This window comes from Dermacentor albipictus, chromosome 1 (genome assembly GCF_038994185.2).
Source record: "Dermacentor albipictus isolate Rhodes 1998 colony chromosome 1, USDA_Dalb.pri_finalv2, whole genome shotgun sequence".
Lineage (NCBI taxonomy): Eukaryota > Metazoa > Arthropoda > Arachnida > Ixodida > Ixodidae > Dermacentor > Dermacentor albipictus.
Window position 1 is genome coordinate 70,972,262 of NC_091821.1, and position 16,958 is coordinate 70,989,219.

The 16,958-nt window shown below is 49.7% G+C and overlaps 2 protein-coding genes across 4 annotated transcripts in view; one reads left to right on the forward strand and one right to left on the reverse strand.

Annotated features, from left to right (window-relative positions):
- Positions 1 to 16,958, reverse strand: part of LOC135906740 (QRFP-like peptide receptor) — a 351,749-nt gene that overhangs the window by 142,571 nt on the left and 192,220 nt on the right. The gene's annotated exons all lie outside the window — the stretch shown is intronic.
- Positions 1,649 to 3,572, forward strand: LOC135906739 (kinesin-like protein KIF18A). The gene has a single exon (XM_065438320.1). The coding sequence runs from the start codon at positions 1,965 to 1,967 to the stop codon at positions 3,348 to 3,350; it is 1,386 nt and encodes a 461-aa protein (XP_065294392.1). The 5' UTR covers positions 1,649 to 1,964; the 3' UTR covers positions 3,351 to 3,572.

Consider the following 16,958-nt stretch of genomic DNA (forward strand, 5'->3'; position numbering starts at 1 on the left):
CGGCGCGTCGTCATCGACATCCTATTACAGAGGCTGGAATAGCTTTAGCTGTTCGACATTCTAGAATTGTTGCGCCCTTTGAGGCTTATTTTGTTCCCAAACAATAACCTGTGTGGCTTGCGTTTCCTTTCTTGAAAGCTCGGCACTCCAACTTTCCTGTCAAGAATGCTATGTCACGCTGATAGCGCGCATGCTGGACCGCAAGCGCGCATGCAAGCAAGTACCGGGCACACAGCGTCAGGCAAAGGAAAGACACTCAAGAAATATCACGATTATTGTTTGAGAACAAGATGAGCTCGCAGAAAGGTGCAATCTTTTTTAGAGCGTAATCATATGAGAGAACATCGCTCTACAAAAATTCTGTAAATTCATTCCAAGTGGATATGCTTTGCAATCTCACCGGCTGAAGTTCGTAAATTGCAGATGTGCCGTAGATCAATTAAGAAGTTAAGTAGTGAAATTCTAAAAATTTGTTGAATATGTGTTTCGATTTTTTGTGCATGTCGGCCTCTCTTAATAATTCGGCTCAAGGACTAGAATTATCTTAACTGCTACAGGCGATCTTTAAAAATTCCTGAAAACTTGGAAATTATCGCCACCGTGTTCCTGCCAATATCTCGAGCGTGCTGGTGTGTGTGTGTGTGTCCGCGCCTAACCTATTTCTCAACTTGGGTCACTGGGTATGTACCGCTTTTCGCAATAATCATCGCATGAAACGTATATCCTCACCGAGTGCTTGCCCATCATAATATAGATTGGTTATCGCATTCAATTCACCAGTCATCTCCAAAAGATGGATACGCCACCAATTTTTTCTCATCTTTCAAGGAGCGTTTCATAACCATTACCACCTTATTTGCACTAAGTTGAGCATTACAAGAATGTTCATTTAGTGTCAGAAATGCTGGGTTTAGTTCCATTATTCATTACTTAAATAGAGTGTAACATGAGTACTGGACCGCGTTGCTCGGTGTTCAGGGACAGCCGCGTAATAAAATCGAAAAAGTGGTGGAAGTGGGCTGGGAGCACGCAGATTTCTTTATATATATATATATATATATATATATATATATATATATATATATATATATACACTGAAGAGATTAAGTCTGCAGTGTTATTTCGCAATTTTGTACAATTGTAGCACAGCCAGCAGTTCAGCTCCCTAGCTGATAACGTTTGCCTCTTGAGTTCACTCGCATTTTTTTCTGCACAAAATATTTTTCTTTGCTCTGAAAACCTTATATCCTAGCGTCAGCCGTACGCTGCCAAGGAGTGGGTACTAATGTGGCGCACACAGTAGCAAACTGTGTGGTCGTCGCCCCCCTGAAACCCGCCATGGTTGCTCAGTGGCTATGGTGTTGGGCTGCTGTGCACGAGGTCGCGGGATCGAATCCCGGTCATGGCGTCCGCATTTCGACGGGGGCGAAATGCGAAAACACCTGTGTACTTCGATTTAGCTGCACGTTAAAGAACCTTAGGTGGTCAAAATTTCCGGAGTCCTCCCCTACGGCGTGCTTCATAATCAGAAAGTGGTTTTGGCACGTAAAACTCCATAATTTAATTTTTTTCGCCCCCCCCCCCCCCCCCGAAAGGAGCGGCGGGCTTGGGATGCCCTTCTGCAGTGCCACTGCTCCAACGATGAAGAGGAGGACGAAGTTAGCCGAGCGCGTGGTGGAGAACGCGTGCCCGGCGCCAGACTGGACGATCGCCATTTTAGTTCATCGCGCCCGCGTCTTTGGTCAGGCCGGATCCCTCAAGATCGACGCACTCTACCACGAAGGAATCTACGCTGGTGCAGTCAATCCTCGAGAGGTGTTCAAAAGAGACCGCGCAGTCATCCGCCCCGAAACGCCGCCGCTCGAACAAGGACCCGCAGTCACCCTGGGAACTGGTGAACGTGATAGTGCGTGTGCTCCTACTGAGCGATCGTGACTGAGAGTGCCGGCATCACGCTCGCGTCCATGGTCAGGCTGACTCCCGCAACATCGCGGCACCCTACCAATCAGGAATCAACAATGGTGCCGCCAAACCAGTGTTCTAACGAGACCGCGCAGTCGTCAGGCCTGAAACGTCGCCAATTGAGCAAAGGGCCACCGTCAACGTGGGCACGGGTGAACATGGCAGTGCGCACACGCCTACTGAGCGATCGTGACCCTGAGAGTGCCGGCATTGTCCACGGGGTCATCACGCTCGCGTCCATGGTCAGGCCGACTCCCGCAGCATCGAGGCACCCTACCATGAAGGAATCTACAATGATGCCGCCAAACCGGCGTTCTAATGAGACCGCGCAGTTTTCAGTCCTGAAACGTCGCCAATCGAACAAAGACCCGCTGTCACCGTGGGCATGGGTGAACGTGGTAGTGCGCGTGCGTCTACTGAGTTATCGTGACTCTGAGACCGCCAGCATCGCCCGCGTGTTGGGCGACAGGTGCCATGTGTTCGAGCCCAAGGCCGAGGCGGAATCTTTCCATTTTCAAGAACAGCGGACACGCGGGGTTCTCGTCATGCCAAACGAAGACAACACATTCATGTTTGATGCATTCTTTGATGAAACAAACGATAATGTGTATGTGTTTAGGAGCACCACCAAGGACATGCTGACGATGCTCTTTGAAGGGTGCAATTGTTCTGTATTCATCTGCGTTTCGACGTGCGCCGGTGAACCTTCCGCAATGTTGGGCTTCAAAGAATGCCCTGGAGTGATCACCCTCATGACGTGCGAGTTTTACCAGCGCGTGGACAAGCTTCGGTCAGAGGGTGAGACATGTGACGTAGCAGTCACCTATCTGGAAGTCTACAGCAAGGTTGTTCGAGATCTGCTGCGCCTCATCCCGGACAAGGGTATTACCACATTGAAGCTCACCGTACGCAAAGTGAATGAATCCGCCACCTTCCTCGAGCTGCTCTTGAAAGGAAACAAGAACTGGACGCAGCATGCCACCGACCTTAATGCTGAGTGTTCATGGTCACACGGCATCTTCCGGAGCTATGTCACACTGACAGAGAATGTGACAAGCACGAAGAAAGAAATTCGTGTCTCGATGCGCTCCATTAACCTTGCCGACTCGGAGCGAGCAGCGGCGGTGAGTAGGAACGTAAAGGAAGGTACCAAGTTCGACCTGTCGCTCCTGGCCCTCGGCAGCTGCATCGACGTCCGCTCAAACAGTGCCGTACCTTGGAGTCCTGGTACGCAACAAGTGCGATACCAGGACTCCAAGCTGACCCACATCCTCAAGGACTCGCTGGGTGTCTCGTGCAACACCCTCATGATTGGGACAGCGACGGCGTTGAAGCTCAGTTCCACGGAAATGTACAACACCCTGGAGTGTATGCTGAGCAGGCCATGAAGATCGAGCTTCGGGCAAATAAGAATGTGCTCAATGTGAACGTCCTCATGTCCATGCATATTGATCTGCGCTGTACAACAGGCATGGGAAACTGCATCTTTTAGTGCCGCTCGGGACGTACTGTGAGAGCAACCGTGCGGCTCTAGACGCGTCATTGATAAAACTATTTTGTGGTTTCGTTGAATCGTAATAATTCATTTATAAATAATAAATCTTATAAAAACCCAGATCACTCGTCTTCGCGCCTATCTCTTTAGCACCTTACGCTCAATTGAACTGTATATTTTAAGTAAACAGAAAATCTCAAGGGATAAAGAGCAACAGTACTTCTCCAAGGAAGAGTTGCCTGCACCACTGTGCAAGAAAGTCATAAACCATCACTGAGGGCAAAGAGTTGGCGAACGCGATGAAGCAAAGTGAAACCTCGTGCTGTCTGAATCTTGGGCTAAGCCATGTCGCGGGGTACCTGACAAACTTGGACTATTGACACAATCATTGTGTTCCTTAATGAAGATCCGCCGCGATGGCCCAGCGGCAACAGCTGGCTGCTGCTGTGCGCTAGGTCGGAAGTTTGATTCTGCGCACGACAGCCGCGTTTGGATTGGGGCAAAATGCAAACACGCTTCTGTGTTCGCATTTGCCCCAATCGAAATTGATCCGGAGACCCATACTACGGCCGTTGTGTTGCTTCTGTATGTTGAACTCTTTGATTTGATTTGATAAGAAAAATGTGTGGTTTGTGGGGATTAAAGGAAGAATTTGTCTGCTCCATTGCGCGGGTGCCATCCACCTGTTCTGCCATCCCTACGCCTCATCTCCATCTCGCTCCGAACCAGTTGTCAGCGGTGGCGCTCCACTCGCGATTGTTCTGATTAATCGCGGTGAGGGCGGGGCTATGACGTCACGAGGCAGCCGCTGGCGGCTACTCTCGTGGCGGTAGCGTGTCTCTCCTCCCTTGGGATTGCATCGGGTACGTACATGCTTCCACTCGTCCGCCGACACCTTTGTGGCTAGGACTTGAGCTCACGCACGGTGCCTTTTCCCATGCGGGGAGCGCGTACCTTATGTTGAACGGGTGCCTAGTGCTCGCGCGAGGCTGCACCACGCCGCGCGGTCGAACGAACGCTTACCAGTCGGCCCATTAGTTATCGCGAGAACTAGCATTGCCGCAGGGACTTTTCCTAGCGTCGTGTCCTAGCTTGAGCCTGTGCTCTCGCAGCGACGGGCTACAGGCGCCCCTGTCTATGTTTCCGCCCTTGGTACAGAACCTTTTTGGTTCCCCGGTGCCCCTAACCGGGCGTCTGGGTGCCGCCGGAGACAATAAACAGTTTCGATTAACTCAGGGCAGTAGTTTGTTCTTGCTTCTGTTGCTCGGTAGCCCCTTTCGGTCTGAGCTCACGCGCAGCGGCGCGCTAGCGGCTGACGGCTGACGCGGCCCTGTGGCTCGCCAAGCTCGAACCTGCGGTGGTCGGTACTCCTGCGAGACCCGAAGACCCTACAAGTTCTCCAAGCTTGCAGAAAGAAAGGCTTAGGGTACAAGAGACAAGCGCTGTGGGATTGAGAGTGGAGCGACTTGAAGTGCTGGAGAATGTGACAATGCGTCTTGCAAGATGCCTACCCAACCCAAGTTTGTTCATCGACAACAACGCTTATATTTCCCCTAGCTAAACAACGAGAACTTAAACGGGCGCGTGACACCGCGTACGACCCAGCCAGTCTCGGTCGTTATACACCTGACAGCAAGCTTCTTTTATTGCAATAGCAATTATATGGACACTCCAGGCGTATTTCTACCATCGCCGTCAGGTTCCGTATATAAAGTCCAAGGGCGATAAAATCACCGCGCGCCGTATGCTGTGTGCGCGGGTGACCCGGCATTCGCGGCTTATCGTGGAAGCTTAGTGGCTATGGTGTCGTCCTGCTGAGCTTGAGGTCTTGGGTTCGAATCCCTGCTACGGCGGCCATATATAGATGGGGGAAATGCTAAAGCACTCGTGTATGTATATATGGGTGCACGTCAAAGAATCCCGGTTAGTCATAGTCCGGAGTCCAGCACGGTGCGCCTCGAAATCATATCGTGGTCTTGGCACATAAACACCAGAATTTAATTTCGATAAACCATTCATCTTTCACTGTCCCAACTCTTACTAGCGTCGACAGCCACGTGTCAACAAACGTATCCTGCCGTTTCATCCTGTATATTAATAATTAAGTTGAATTCTAGTACTTACCTGCCAAAACAATATGATTTTAATGCGTGCCGTATTGGGGGACTGCGTATAAATTTTGACCACTTGGGTGTCTTTAACGTGCACCCAATGTATGGTGCACGCGCGTTTTTGCATTTCGCTCCCATCGAAATGTCGCTGCCGCGGCCGGGACTCGATCCCGCACCCTCGGGCTTACCAGCGCAACGCCGAAGCCACTGCGTCACCACGGCGAGTGATCCCGCACGTTCAAAGCGTGTAAGAGAGGAATTGTGAATGGCTGTTTCCACAAATCCTTTTAGGAGACGTTGTTTGATGTTGTCTATATGATGCATGTTCAAACAGCAGTTGGAGAGTCGTTACTTTAAAAATTACGTTCTTCTGAAATTTCTGCGCATAAGAGCACACACACACACAAAGAAAAGAGAGTAAAGAACGTTACATTTATTTTAAAATAATAAATTATGGGGTTTTACGTGCCAAAACCATGATCTCATTATGAGGCATGCCGTAGTGGGGGACTCCGGAGTAATTTTGGCCACCTGAGGTTCTTTACCGTGCACCTAACTCTATGTACACGGGTGTTTTCGCATTTAGGCCCCATCGAAATGCGACCGCCGTGTACATTTATTCTCTTTGTACGTAGGGCGTCCCAGCTAACTTTAGCCAGAGTTTAAAAACATGCGAATGCCACGTAGCTGGACATAGCCAAGGTAATGTTGTCAGCCGTCGCTTGGAGATACTCGAATTGTTTTTCATTCCGCCTAGTTGAATAATTAGTTTTAATTAAGTCATGTACTTTTCAAATATTATATTTAGATGAAAATTGCCGATGAGAAAATTCTAGAGCGACATGAAAAACTCCTGGTACAGCTCTTCGTTGCTCAATACGTGCTACATAAGTGTTTTTCCGGGCGTGAAAAAAGCCCATAAATACACGCAAAATTGCCGCGCGACTTGCCGCTCGAGGCACTTTACGTGTATTCGCGGGCTTCTTTCATGCTCGGAAAAACTTTTATCTAGCACGCCTTGAGCAACAGAAATCTGCATCGGGAGCTTATGTTGCACTACCATTTTCTCATTGACACTTTTAATGTAATTATAATACTTGAGAAGTTTAATAATTAAAACCAATTATCTAGTTTGGTAGAATTAAAAAATAAATTGATCATCTCCATGCGACGGGAACATTATCTTGGTTCGGTCCAGCTACGTGGCAATTGCATATTTTTACACTCTGGCTAAAGTTAGCTGAAACACCTGTATATAAGGCTTCCCACAATATCAAGATAGCTGAATCATCTAAAACTATAGCGGTTTGAGAGCTTAGCTCTCAGGCGCCCGTTCCTGCGGCGAGCGTCCGCGTCGGCGTAACCGAGCGAACGGGCACAGCGAAAGATGAGACTCGCCATGGTTGCTTAGAGGCTTTGGTGTTGCGCTGCTAAGCACGAGGTCGCGGGATCAAATCCCGGACGCGACGGCCGCATTTCGATGTGGGCGAAACGCAAAAGACGCCCGTGTGTTTAGATTTAGGTGCTCGTTAAAGAACTACAGGTGGTCACAATTATTACGCAGTCCCCCATTGCGGCTCAAGATATCGGCGTTTTTACCGACTGGGTAGGAGGATCTGTCCACCCCCGCATCCAAAGCTGACAAGAGAAGAGGCGGTGGTCTTCCAAAAACTACAGACCGGCACATTCCCGCACGGCACCCTGCTACACGCCATGTATCCTACGAGCTATAGTCACAAATGAGCCTTCTGCTCTACGCCCAATACCCTCTACCACATGGTATGGGAATGCCAACAAAACCCATCGACACCGCCCATCACCGGACCAACCGTCGAGCAGTGGAAGGCCCAGGTGACAAGCTCGAGCCCTGAAGACCAGCATCGCCTGGTGAGCAGGGCCAAGCTATCAGCTCAGGCTCACTGCATCCTGGACTAGGGACGCCGCCCACCTCGGACGATCTACCGTCGGCTCATTTCTACTAATAAAGTTTATTTCTCCTCCTCCTCCTCGTCCTCCTCCTCCCCACTGCTGCGTGCCTCATAATCAGATCGTGGTTTGGTACGTAAAACCCTATAATTTTTTTTTCATTTTAAACATGAAAGCAAACACGCCGCGTAGCAGGGGATGAAATACGCGAGGAGGTAAGGGGAGGAGGAGGGTATGGCGAAAGGTTGAGAAGAAAAGCAGAGTGCGGTGACCATGACTACGAGATGGCGCCAGAGAAGCGCGCTTCGTATTCTGTCGGGGCTGGCTGCTGTGAATGACTCCCACGCGTCACCCACGCGCTTCCTCTCGCTATCTACAGATTAGCGAGGCAGTCGCGCCACACTTCGCTCCATTTGCGTCGTGCCGCATGGGACAGACTGCCCACGCCAGTCAATATATTGTGAAATGAAAACACGTATAGAGCTCCGCTCAAATTTTGCATTAGGAAGTATCGTAACCGTCCGTGCATTTTTTTTTCTTCGCCTTATACCCCTTATTAGCTTTGCCGTTTGCGTCGCTGGGGCAGCGTAAAAAGCTTTGCACCAAGAATCACTAAGTGCAGTTCCTTGGTAGTGGCTGAATCTGCAATATCGTATATAAGACACCGCTATCATGTAGGAAGAAGCAGATATATAGGGTGTCTTTCCTTAGCTGCACCAAATTTAAAAAAATGGCGTATAGCAGATGACGCAGTTCTAAATCTTGATCTAAGTGACTCTAAATGACTTGATTTAAAAGTAAATCTGCCTTAGAATAGCTCTTGCTTCGCAAGTACAATCCTGTATATATATATATATATATATATATATATATATATATATATATATATATATATATATATATATATATATATACATAATGTATCGAATACGATAGGTTACCATTGCGAAGTTATCATTCGAAGCTTGAAGCTTCCTTCGATTGTAGCTGATTCACAGCGCGATACTGCCATGCTTCGTGGCTGTGTGGTTATGGCCCTGTATGATGCTGATCACAAAGTCACAGGATGGAGTCCCGGTCGCGACGGCCGCGTTGTGAAATGCAGACACGAATGTATGCTGATCCCGTCGCTGAACATTAAAGAACCCCAGGCATTATAAGCTAACCCGCAGACCACCAATAATTCTCAATCAGATCCCACAGTGCAGCTTTGAAATCGTACGACCATTGTGGCATCCACTGGAGGCAAATGGCGCCACTGTGTCAGCACGGAGCTGAGGGCATACAAAGAGAACAAATCAGATGTCCGGAATTCGGATTGTTTCGATACCGTCACGCTGACAGCGCGAATGCACAGTTGTCAGTAGAAGGGCGACTGACTGCGATGCCCCACAGAGAATACGTCTATAGATACATGATTTATGAAGTAAACCAGGCAGAAGACCTTACGCATACCTAGGTGGGCTTGCATGTACGCGCGTCCCCGTATTGCGTGCCTACGCGCTAAGAATAGCAACGCCTCCGCGCTGTCTTTCGTTGAAGCGTATGTCAAAGTTTGAAAGTCCCGTTTCCAATTTGATACGCGTCAGGTAGGCCTGCGCGTACCTGCAATACGTTTGTCCTCTGCTCAGAGCCTGTCCGTTACAACAATTGAATTTATCTCTGTAGAGGTGCATATTGAAAGAATTATATTGTTTGCCCTGTGTTTTGAATTTTACTATATACTAATGCAGTGCATCTTCGCTGCTTTAGCTTTCGTTTCTGCTTCGTTCCTTTACCGTCGACGCTCCCAGTTGCTTTCAGGCAAGCCATACAAAAAGCGTGCAAGAAAATTTCAGCTGTCGTTTCAAACAGGAGCGTTCGAGAGCTAGAAGAAAAAAGTTGGCTTCTCGGAAAGCAATCAGGCGTAAGGGTAAAAAAATAGGAAAATAAAATCTGACGCTAAAGATGCGTCCCTCTTATAGCTAAGTCTATACTTATTGTTTGTGCTTTCTTTATACCGTTTCATATGGCTGCAGTGGCTGGAAAACAGTCTTGAAAAGAATCACGTGACGGAAACATCTCTTGTAGTGATGCGACATGAAATGGCGATGCAGTTCACCGTGGTAGAATGCGAGGGTTTTGCTCCACGGAACCCTGCAGCATGGACGCCATGTCTTGCCAAAGGAATAATAGAAACACGTCTGCTGTCTGAAAAATTTTCCATGGGTATTTCTTTCTTTCTTTAACAAGCACATGCTGTTGATAAGTGGTGTAATTGTTATAATCTATTATATGTCTCAGAATGTCGTGCAGACTGGTCTGTCGCATTTTCTTTGCTTGTTTGTTTGTTTCAAGACCTTGTGCAAAAAATCAAAGTGCGGATATCATACTCATTGATATCATCGTTCGCTATTACGAAACTCCGACGTATCCCAGTTACAGAACGAAACCGCCAGTCTTCGTAGCTTAACAGTTCACCCGTGTGATTGCTAATTCTCAGAGATTGGTGCCTAACTTCCAATAGTTACGCTGTTCCTAATCGAATGGTAGGTGTTAGTGAGATACGGCACCGAAATATTAATCAGATTTACCTACCTAAGCCCGGGTCACCCAGGCATGCACCCAGCGACAAGAATTGGTGGACCAAGGCTACCGCAAAGGAGCTGAACTTTGAAGCTCTGCCTGAAGTTCACAGGTGCTCTACTCCGTCACCACGCCGCTCGAATTGAAATTGTGCATAACTCGAGGCAGCTTTCTTCGAACGCAAAGAAATGGAGTTTTTTTGCGGCTTGCATCGTCCTTTGACATGGAGTGCATGTTGAACATTTTTTGTCTGCGGTACCCGCCACGCCACCAGTAAAACAGGCCGAACCGTATTGTCGCGTTTTTTTTTTTTTGATCCTACAAATCATTTTGGCCATGCTGCTGCTACTATTTGTTTCCTTATCCTTATCACTATCTCATTTCGGGAAACGCACTGATCTCGATATTAATGTTAGCCTGTGTCCTCGGGAACCATTGAGCTTTTCCAGGACACGTCGGAATAGGGAATTAGTTTTGACAGGGCCTGATCACGAACGCTGGCGAGCATAAATCATGATGAAGACGTCACATGTAGGTTCGCCTTTTGTAGCAGAGAAACAAAAAATTCCTGCGAAGGTAACAACAGCTCCGCAAACATGGCATTACTGTTTCCGGGAACGACCCTTACTTCGTGGACCGTCCGGATCATGAATCATGCCTGTCTACAATACCTGAACACGGGAGCGGTGCACAGACATCACCCACTTTCTTGCTCCGCTTTTGCATGAAAGCTTGAAAGTGATCTCGTGGAGTACAATACAGACACACCCTGCTTAGTAATCGTGTTGAAGGTGTCTTATTCTTATTTTTATGGCTTGCGGCGCTTGGCCGGGACATGTAGTGCCCGTGGTGCCGTGGGATGCTGTCGCAGGCTGGTCTCTATGGCTGCTGTTGCGAGGCCACCCAGCGACGCCTCTATGGGCCGTCGCAGGCGTTTCCCGGTGAGAACCTCCGTCCTGAGGAAGATAACGAAAGCGGTGTCGTTCACGAAAACAGGCACTTGTGTGTCGCCGGGAATCTTCGCTGTAGAAGCCTTATACTGGTAAAATTCCCTATCGATGTTTCGTGGTTTGGCAAAAAACAATGTGCTGCTGCCTGTGTCACGGGGATTACGCTTGAGTCGCATCTACTGAGGCCTTGCGACGATTGCTCATTCATGGGGTGCAGTACACGGCCGTATACAAATTTAGTGACGCGGGAACTTTTTGAAACTTCCTCCATAGATGAGATTTCCAGTGACCTTAATATTAACGCGCATGATGACTGCTTTCATTGAAGATTTACATGAACGGGTGGTGGTAAGCTCGTAGTAACAAAGTGTAATGAATGACACTCAGTAGTTTTTAGTAGTTCTTAAGTGTTCGAAATGGCGCTTGGTACCTTGCGTAGGGTACACTAAGCGCATTATGAGTATAATGGATGGTATTGTTGAAGATTGCGCAAAATAAGCCACAAACACGAAATACAAAGCCGTGATAAATACAAAGTGGTGATAAAGTCAATATTTCGACTTCACCTATTTTTTTTTACCGGACATGGAAGTCGAAAGAACGGCATACAATGGGGTAAAAAACAACTACAGTTTACAGGCACGCTAACGACAGCTAAAAACCTTAGTTTCCTTCGCAATCATGTTTGTGTGGCATTGGCAGCTAGGCATTGTGTAGTTATAACTCAATCCGTTGCAAGGACTTCATTATACGAAAAAATTATATGTGTCGCCGTCTGCTTTTATCACATTAATCTTCTTATCACATTAATTGTAATGCCCCCTGCGCATGCCCTATTCTGTAGATTCTGTGGTTTCAGATAGCGGCGGAGCATATATGTGCTGACTGACGGAATAAACACACTTTGGTTGCTAGTCAGCGCCGTTGTCTGTGTCCCTTCACTCGTCCCGTCGTTTAGCGCTGTTTTTATTGCTCGTAGTCTGCTTTTGACCTACGCCACCAGATTATCGTACAGCATCCACCGCGGTGGCTAAGTGGCTACGGCATTTTGCTGCGCAGCATGAGGACTCGGGTTTGATTTCCAGCTGTGTACTTCCGACGAAGGCAGAATGTAAAAAATGTTCCTTTAGAAACCATGTTTTGTGTGCACATTGAGAGCTGAATCGACTACCAATTGAATTCGATTCTGAAGTTTAACTTCCCCAATGTGACGCAGTGCAGGGGATACAAGGGACGCAGTATAGCTGATGGCTTCGGATTAATTTTGACCGCCTGCGGTTCTCTTACGTACCCCCAAAGCACGGTGCGTGAGCGTTTTTGCATTCTGCTTCCATCGAAAAGCGTCCGCCCCTGCTTGAAATTCGAACCCGCGACCACGTGCTCAGCAGTAGAACGACATGGCCACTAAGCCATTGCTGCGGATCCTATCAGAATTGGCAGCTTCGCCTGACGGTGAAGTGTTGGAAGCGATAGCAAGGTACTTAGCGTTACTCTCGAACTCCTAGCACGGTGTTCGAACAATGCGCAAAGGGGACATGGCGTAAAGCAGCGCGAAACGCAACTCCTGCCGTGCAGCAGCAGCAGCAGCTCCCTGGCCGATACCGGGCGTATCACGACGCTGTCGCGATGAGGAACGCCGGCAGCGACGGTGCAGGCGTCTCACCTCGATGTTGCACGAGACGATATCGGCAGAAAACTGCAAGCATTTGTGAGTGCCCGATGAAAAGATCAGATATATTTAGCGTGGTGTTTACTGTTCGTTGAGCTCAGACCAGTGCATGCACTACGGTGTGGCATGCACACGGGTTCTCAGCAGGTACGCTCGTGTGAGCGCGCGTAACGCTCACGCTAGCAGCGTAAGCCAGAACGCTGCCCTGCCACCGGCAGAGCCGAGTGAGCTGAGCGTGATGGTGCATGCGCCACTTGGCTTGGTCGTTCTCGCAGCCAAACACACAGGCCTTCAAACCCTCTACGCCTGGGCCGCGCATGAGCCGTCGGTACCAGGACAGCACGATGGCGGCGGCGCCGACGGCGCGAACGCCCGTCAAGTGTTCGTATAATTGCTGTCAGGAGGAGGAGGAATAAACTTTTATTTTGGAAACAGTTTTCCGGGGTAAGCCCTGGTTCAACTCTCGGTGGGAGGTCTCCTCATTCCAGGAACCCTCTGGCCTTCGCTGCTTCCTTGGCCCTGGCAACGAGACGTCGTTGTTGCTCCAGGTCCTCGGAGACTAGCTTGGCCTCCCACGTTTCCATGAGGTCTTCGCTTAGTCTGGCGTTGCAACAGTCTCTCGGTGAAGGCAATGAGTCTTTGTCTATATGCCATGGACATTCGATGATCAGGTGCGCTAAGGTGTCCGGTACGCCGCACATTGGGCAGTGGTATCCTTGTAGCGTTGGGTACAGTCTATGCATGATGATTCCGTGGATATAAGTATTACTTTGCAGTCTTCTGAGTGTAGTGCTTTCTTCTTTGTTGAGCTTTGGGTGAGGTGGTGGGTACACCCTGCGTTCCAGCCTGTGATGTTGAAGCATCCCTGAGTACGTGATGGGTACGGTCAGCTGCCTCCGCTGGCGCAGGCCGGGCGTCCCGAGAGTAGGAAGGGTTGGCCCGGCAGGTGTGTCCTCGGGCCGCGGCGTGTGCCGCTTCGTTACCCTCCAGCCCCTCGTGCCCAGGAACCCATGTCACGCAGGTGTAGGGGATCGGAGTACTGCGGTGCTTCAATAGCTTCAGTGCTTGTGTTGACACGCGACCCTTACCGTAGTTTCTGACGGCTGCTTGAGAATCGGAGAAGATGACAGCTGCGTCCATGCACGTGGTAGTCGCTAGGGCGATCGCTGTCTCTTCTGCAGTCTCGGGGTTTTGTGCACGGACTGTGGCAGACGCTAGCTCTCTGACCTGAGAGTCTACGACGCTCAGGGCGTAAGCGTTTCTTTGCGGGTATTTGGCTGCGTCGGTGTATCTGGCGTCCGGATCTTGCCTGTGTCTTCGCCGTAGAGCATCCACTCGGGCTTGTCTTCTTTCCTTGTGGTACGTGGGGTGCATGTTGCGTGGAATTGGGGCTATGCACAGGGATTCGCGGATGTTTGCAGGAATTTTTTCTTTTCGGTCCGTGGTGGCTATAAAGGTTTCACCGTAGCTCAGCCGTTGCAGCACTGATCTTCCGGTGGGCGTGAGCTTCAGTCGTTCTAATTGACTGGCTTTGTGAGCTTCAGCTAGCTCTTGCCAGGTGTTGTGTACCCCCATCTTGAGAAGCCTCGTAGTCGAAGCCGTAGATGGTAGGCCCAGGGCGATTTTGGTGGCTTTCTGTATTTGAATGTTAATTTTTTCTACCTCTACATTCTTCAGCGCGAGGTAGGGCGTGCTGTATGTTATTCGACTGGTGAGGAGTGCTTGCATCACGCGTAGCGTGTCCTGTTCTTTAAGTCCGCTTCTATGGCTTGCAACTCTCCTGACGAGATGCGTGAGCTGTGATAGCGTTCGCTGTAGTCGCGGGAGGGTGGCCGCCCCGGAGCCGTCTTTGTGTATGTGTAACCCTAGAACTCGTAGGGTTTCCACTTTTGGAATGGGCGTTCCATTGAGGGTGACGTTAGGATCGGGTTCATCGTAGCCAGGTGGTCTGCCTCTCGTTCTTGACTTGAGGACGAGGTGTTCGGACTTCTCGGGAGCACAGCAGAGGCCGCATTTGTGCAAGTAGCTCTCGATGGTATCTACTGCTTCCTGTAGGCGTGTTTCTTGTGTTCCAGTGTTTGAGGCCCTTGTCCATAACGTGATATCATCTGCATAGAAAGCGTGTCTTACGTCTGGTATCGCGTCAAGGAGGCTGGGTAGTTTGATCATTGCGACGTTGAAGAGCAACGGCGATATGACCGAACCCTGCGGGGTGCCTTTGCTCGGTAGTCGGAAGCTGTCGCTGCGCAGGTTGTATATTCCAACGGTGGCCGTGCGGCCCGTGAGGAAATTCCTGACATAGTCGTATGTCCGGGAACCGCAGCCCACGTCTTCGAGGTTGCGGAGGATAGCTTCGTGACTGACGTTGTCAAAGGCTCCCTTTACGTCGATGGCTAAAATCGATGATTTGCTTCTGGTACTCAGGTGGTCGATGAGGTCTTCCTTGAGTAGAAGAAAGACATCTTGCGTTGACAGGTTCTGCCTGAAACCGAACATAGTGTTTGGAAAATATCCGTTGTCTTCGAGGTACGAGGTTAGCCGGTTGTGAATCATATGCTCGAAAAGTTTCCCTACGCACGAGGTAAGGGAAATCGGGCGCAAGTTCTCGATGCTGAGCTGTTTATTTGGTTTGGGGATCATGGTAATCTCCGAGTGCTTCCATGCAGCCGGTAGCTTTCCTCTCTCCCAGCATTCATTGAAGTACTGGAGCAGGGCTGCGGTAGCCTGCTGCGGAAGGTTCCGAAGATGCTTGTTCATGATCCGATCTTTGCCCGGGCTGGTGTTTCTTGTGAGCGTCGATAGTGCTGCAGAGAGTTCAGCATGCGTGAAGGGTTGGTCAAGGTCAGGGTTTGGTTTGCCACCGTAAACTTTGTCATATGCCGTCGTATTAACGGGTGGGTCGCCGCACAGCTTCTTCTGAATTTCGAGGAGGAGGTTCTCTTCTGATCCGGCGGGGTTGTGCACGAGCCTACAAAGTTCTGTCGCTGCTGCGTCTTCGTAGGGACGTTGTCGAGAAGGGCGCGCAGGAGATGCCACGTCGTCTTTGTGCTCAGGGTTCCCTGGAGTTTGTCGCAAAATGCGTGCCAGTTCTGTCGTCCTAATCTCTCCGCGTATGCCTGTGCTTGCTCGGTGAGGAGGGCAATTCGCTTCTTTAATTTCTTGTTTAGCTTCTGTCTCTTCCACCTCTTGAGAAGAGCTCTTCTGGCTTCCCAGAGGTGGAGGAGGTGCGTGTCGACGGCTGGCACTACTTCATTCAGCTGTATTGTTTTCGTGTGGCGTTCTGCCGTGTCGAGGACTTTCTCCAGCCAGTCATCTATGTTCTCGATGGTGGTCTCGACATTTAGCACGTCTCTGAATGACTTCCACTCCGTTACCCGGGCCGCTCCAAGCCTAGCGGGCTTGCGAGTGTGAGCCACGGTTAGTTGGAGGATGTGATGATCGCTGCCCAGGGTTTCTGGGAGTCGGCTCCATTCTGCCGAGGGCAGGTTTAGCGTGAAGGTGAGATCGGGGTTTGTATCTCTGGAGACACTATTACCTATCCTCGTTGTTTGGAGTGGGTCATTCCACATGGTGAGTCTGTGCTGTTGTGCAGTGTCGTGCACTCGGGCTCCTTTCTTCGTGGTGGTCTGGTATCCCCAGGCCGTGTGTGGGGCGTTGAAGTCCCCAACTATAACGACTTGGTGACCATCAGTGCGCTTCTTAATTTCTCGGACAAGGTGGTCGAAGTCTGAAAGGGCGTCTCTGGGAGGGCTGTACACACTGACTACGAATACGCTCTTGAGCGATTTCCTCTCCGGTATGATTTCGATTAAGGTGTGTTCGATCGGTGTATTGACGGGTTCCAATTCCTGTACTGTGAGATTCTTCTTGGTGAGAATTGCCGTGCGTTTCGTTTGTACGTGGGCGTTGTACCCTTGTAGCCGGACGTTTTGTGTATTTGTTTCTTGCAGCGCTATGAGGTCGGGTGGGTCTTGTTTGACAAATTCTTGTAAGGTAGCATGCCGTGGTCGATAGGAGCGACAGTTCCACTGCCATATGCGGAGAGTTGAAAGCGCATTTGTAGTCCTGTGATTAGGGACCGCCATCTTCGGTTGTTGCTGCTCCCTGCCGGCGCTCGCGGCTAGGTGAAATTGAACGAGAGGCACTTCGGTCGTTTGCTCGCGGCCGCTTTCTGTCGGGCTGAATGTCATTTAGTGACGTGTTGAGGTGCTGTTTTGTTACATACGTCTTCTTGATGTGGGCTATGAAGTTATTTTGTTGCGCTGCGAGTCCATCCACCT

Excerpts from the sequence above, each read along its gene's own strand:
- LOC135906739 (XM_065438320.1), top strand. The coding sequence starts at position 1,965 with ATGGTCAGGCTGACTCCCGCAACATCGCGGCACCCTACCAATCAGGAA.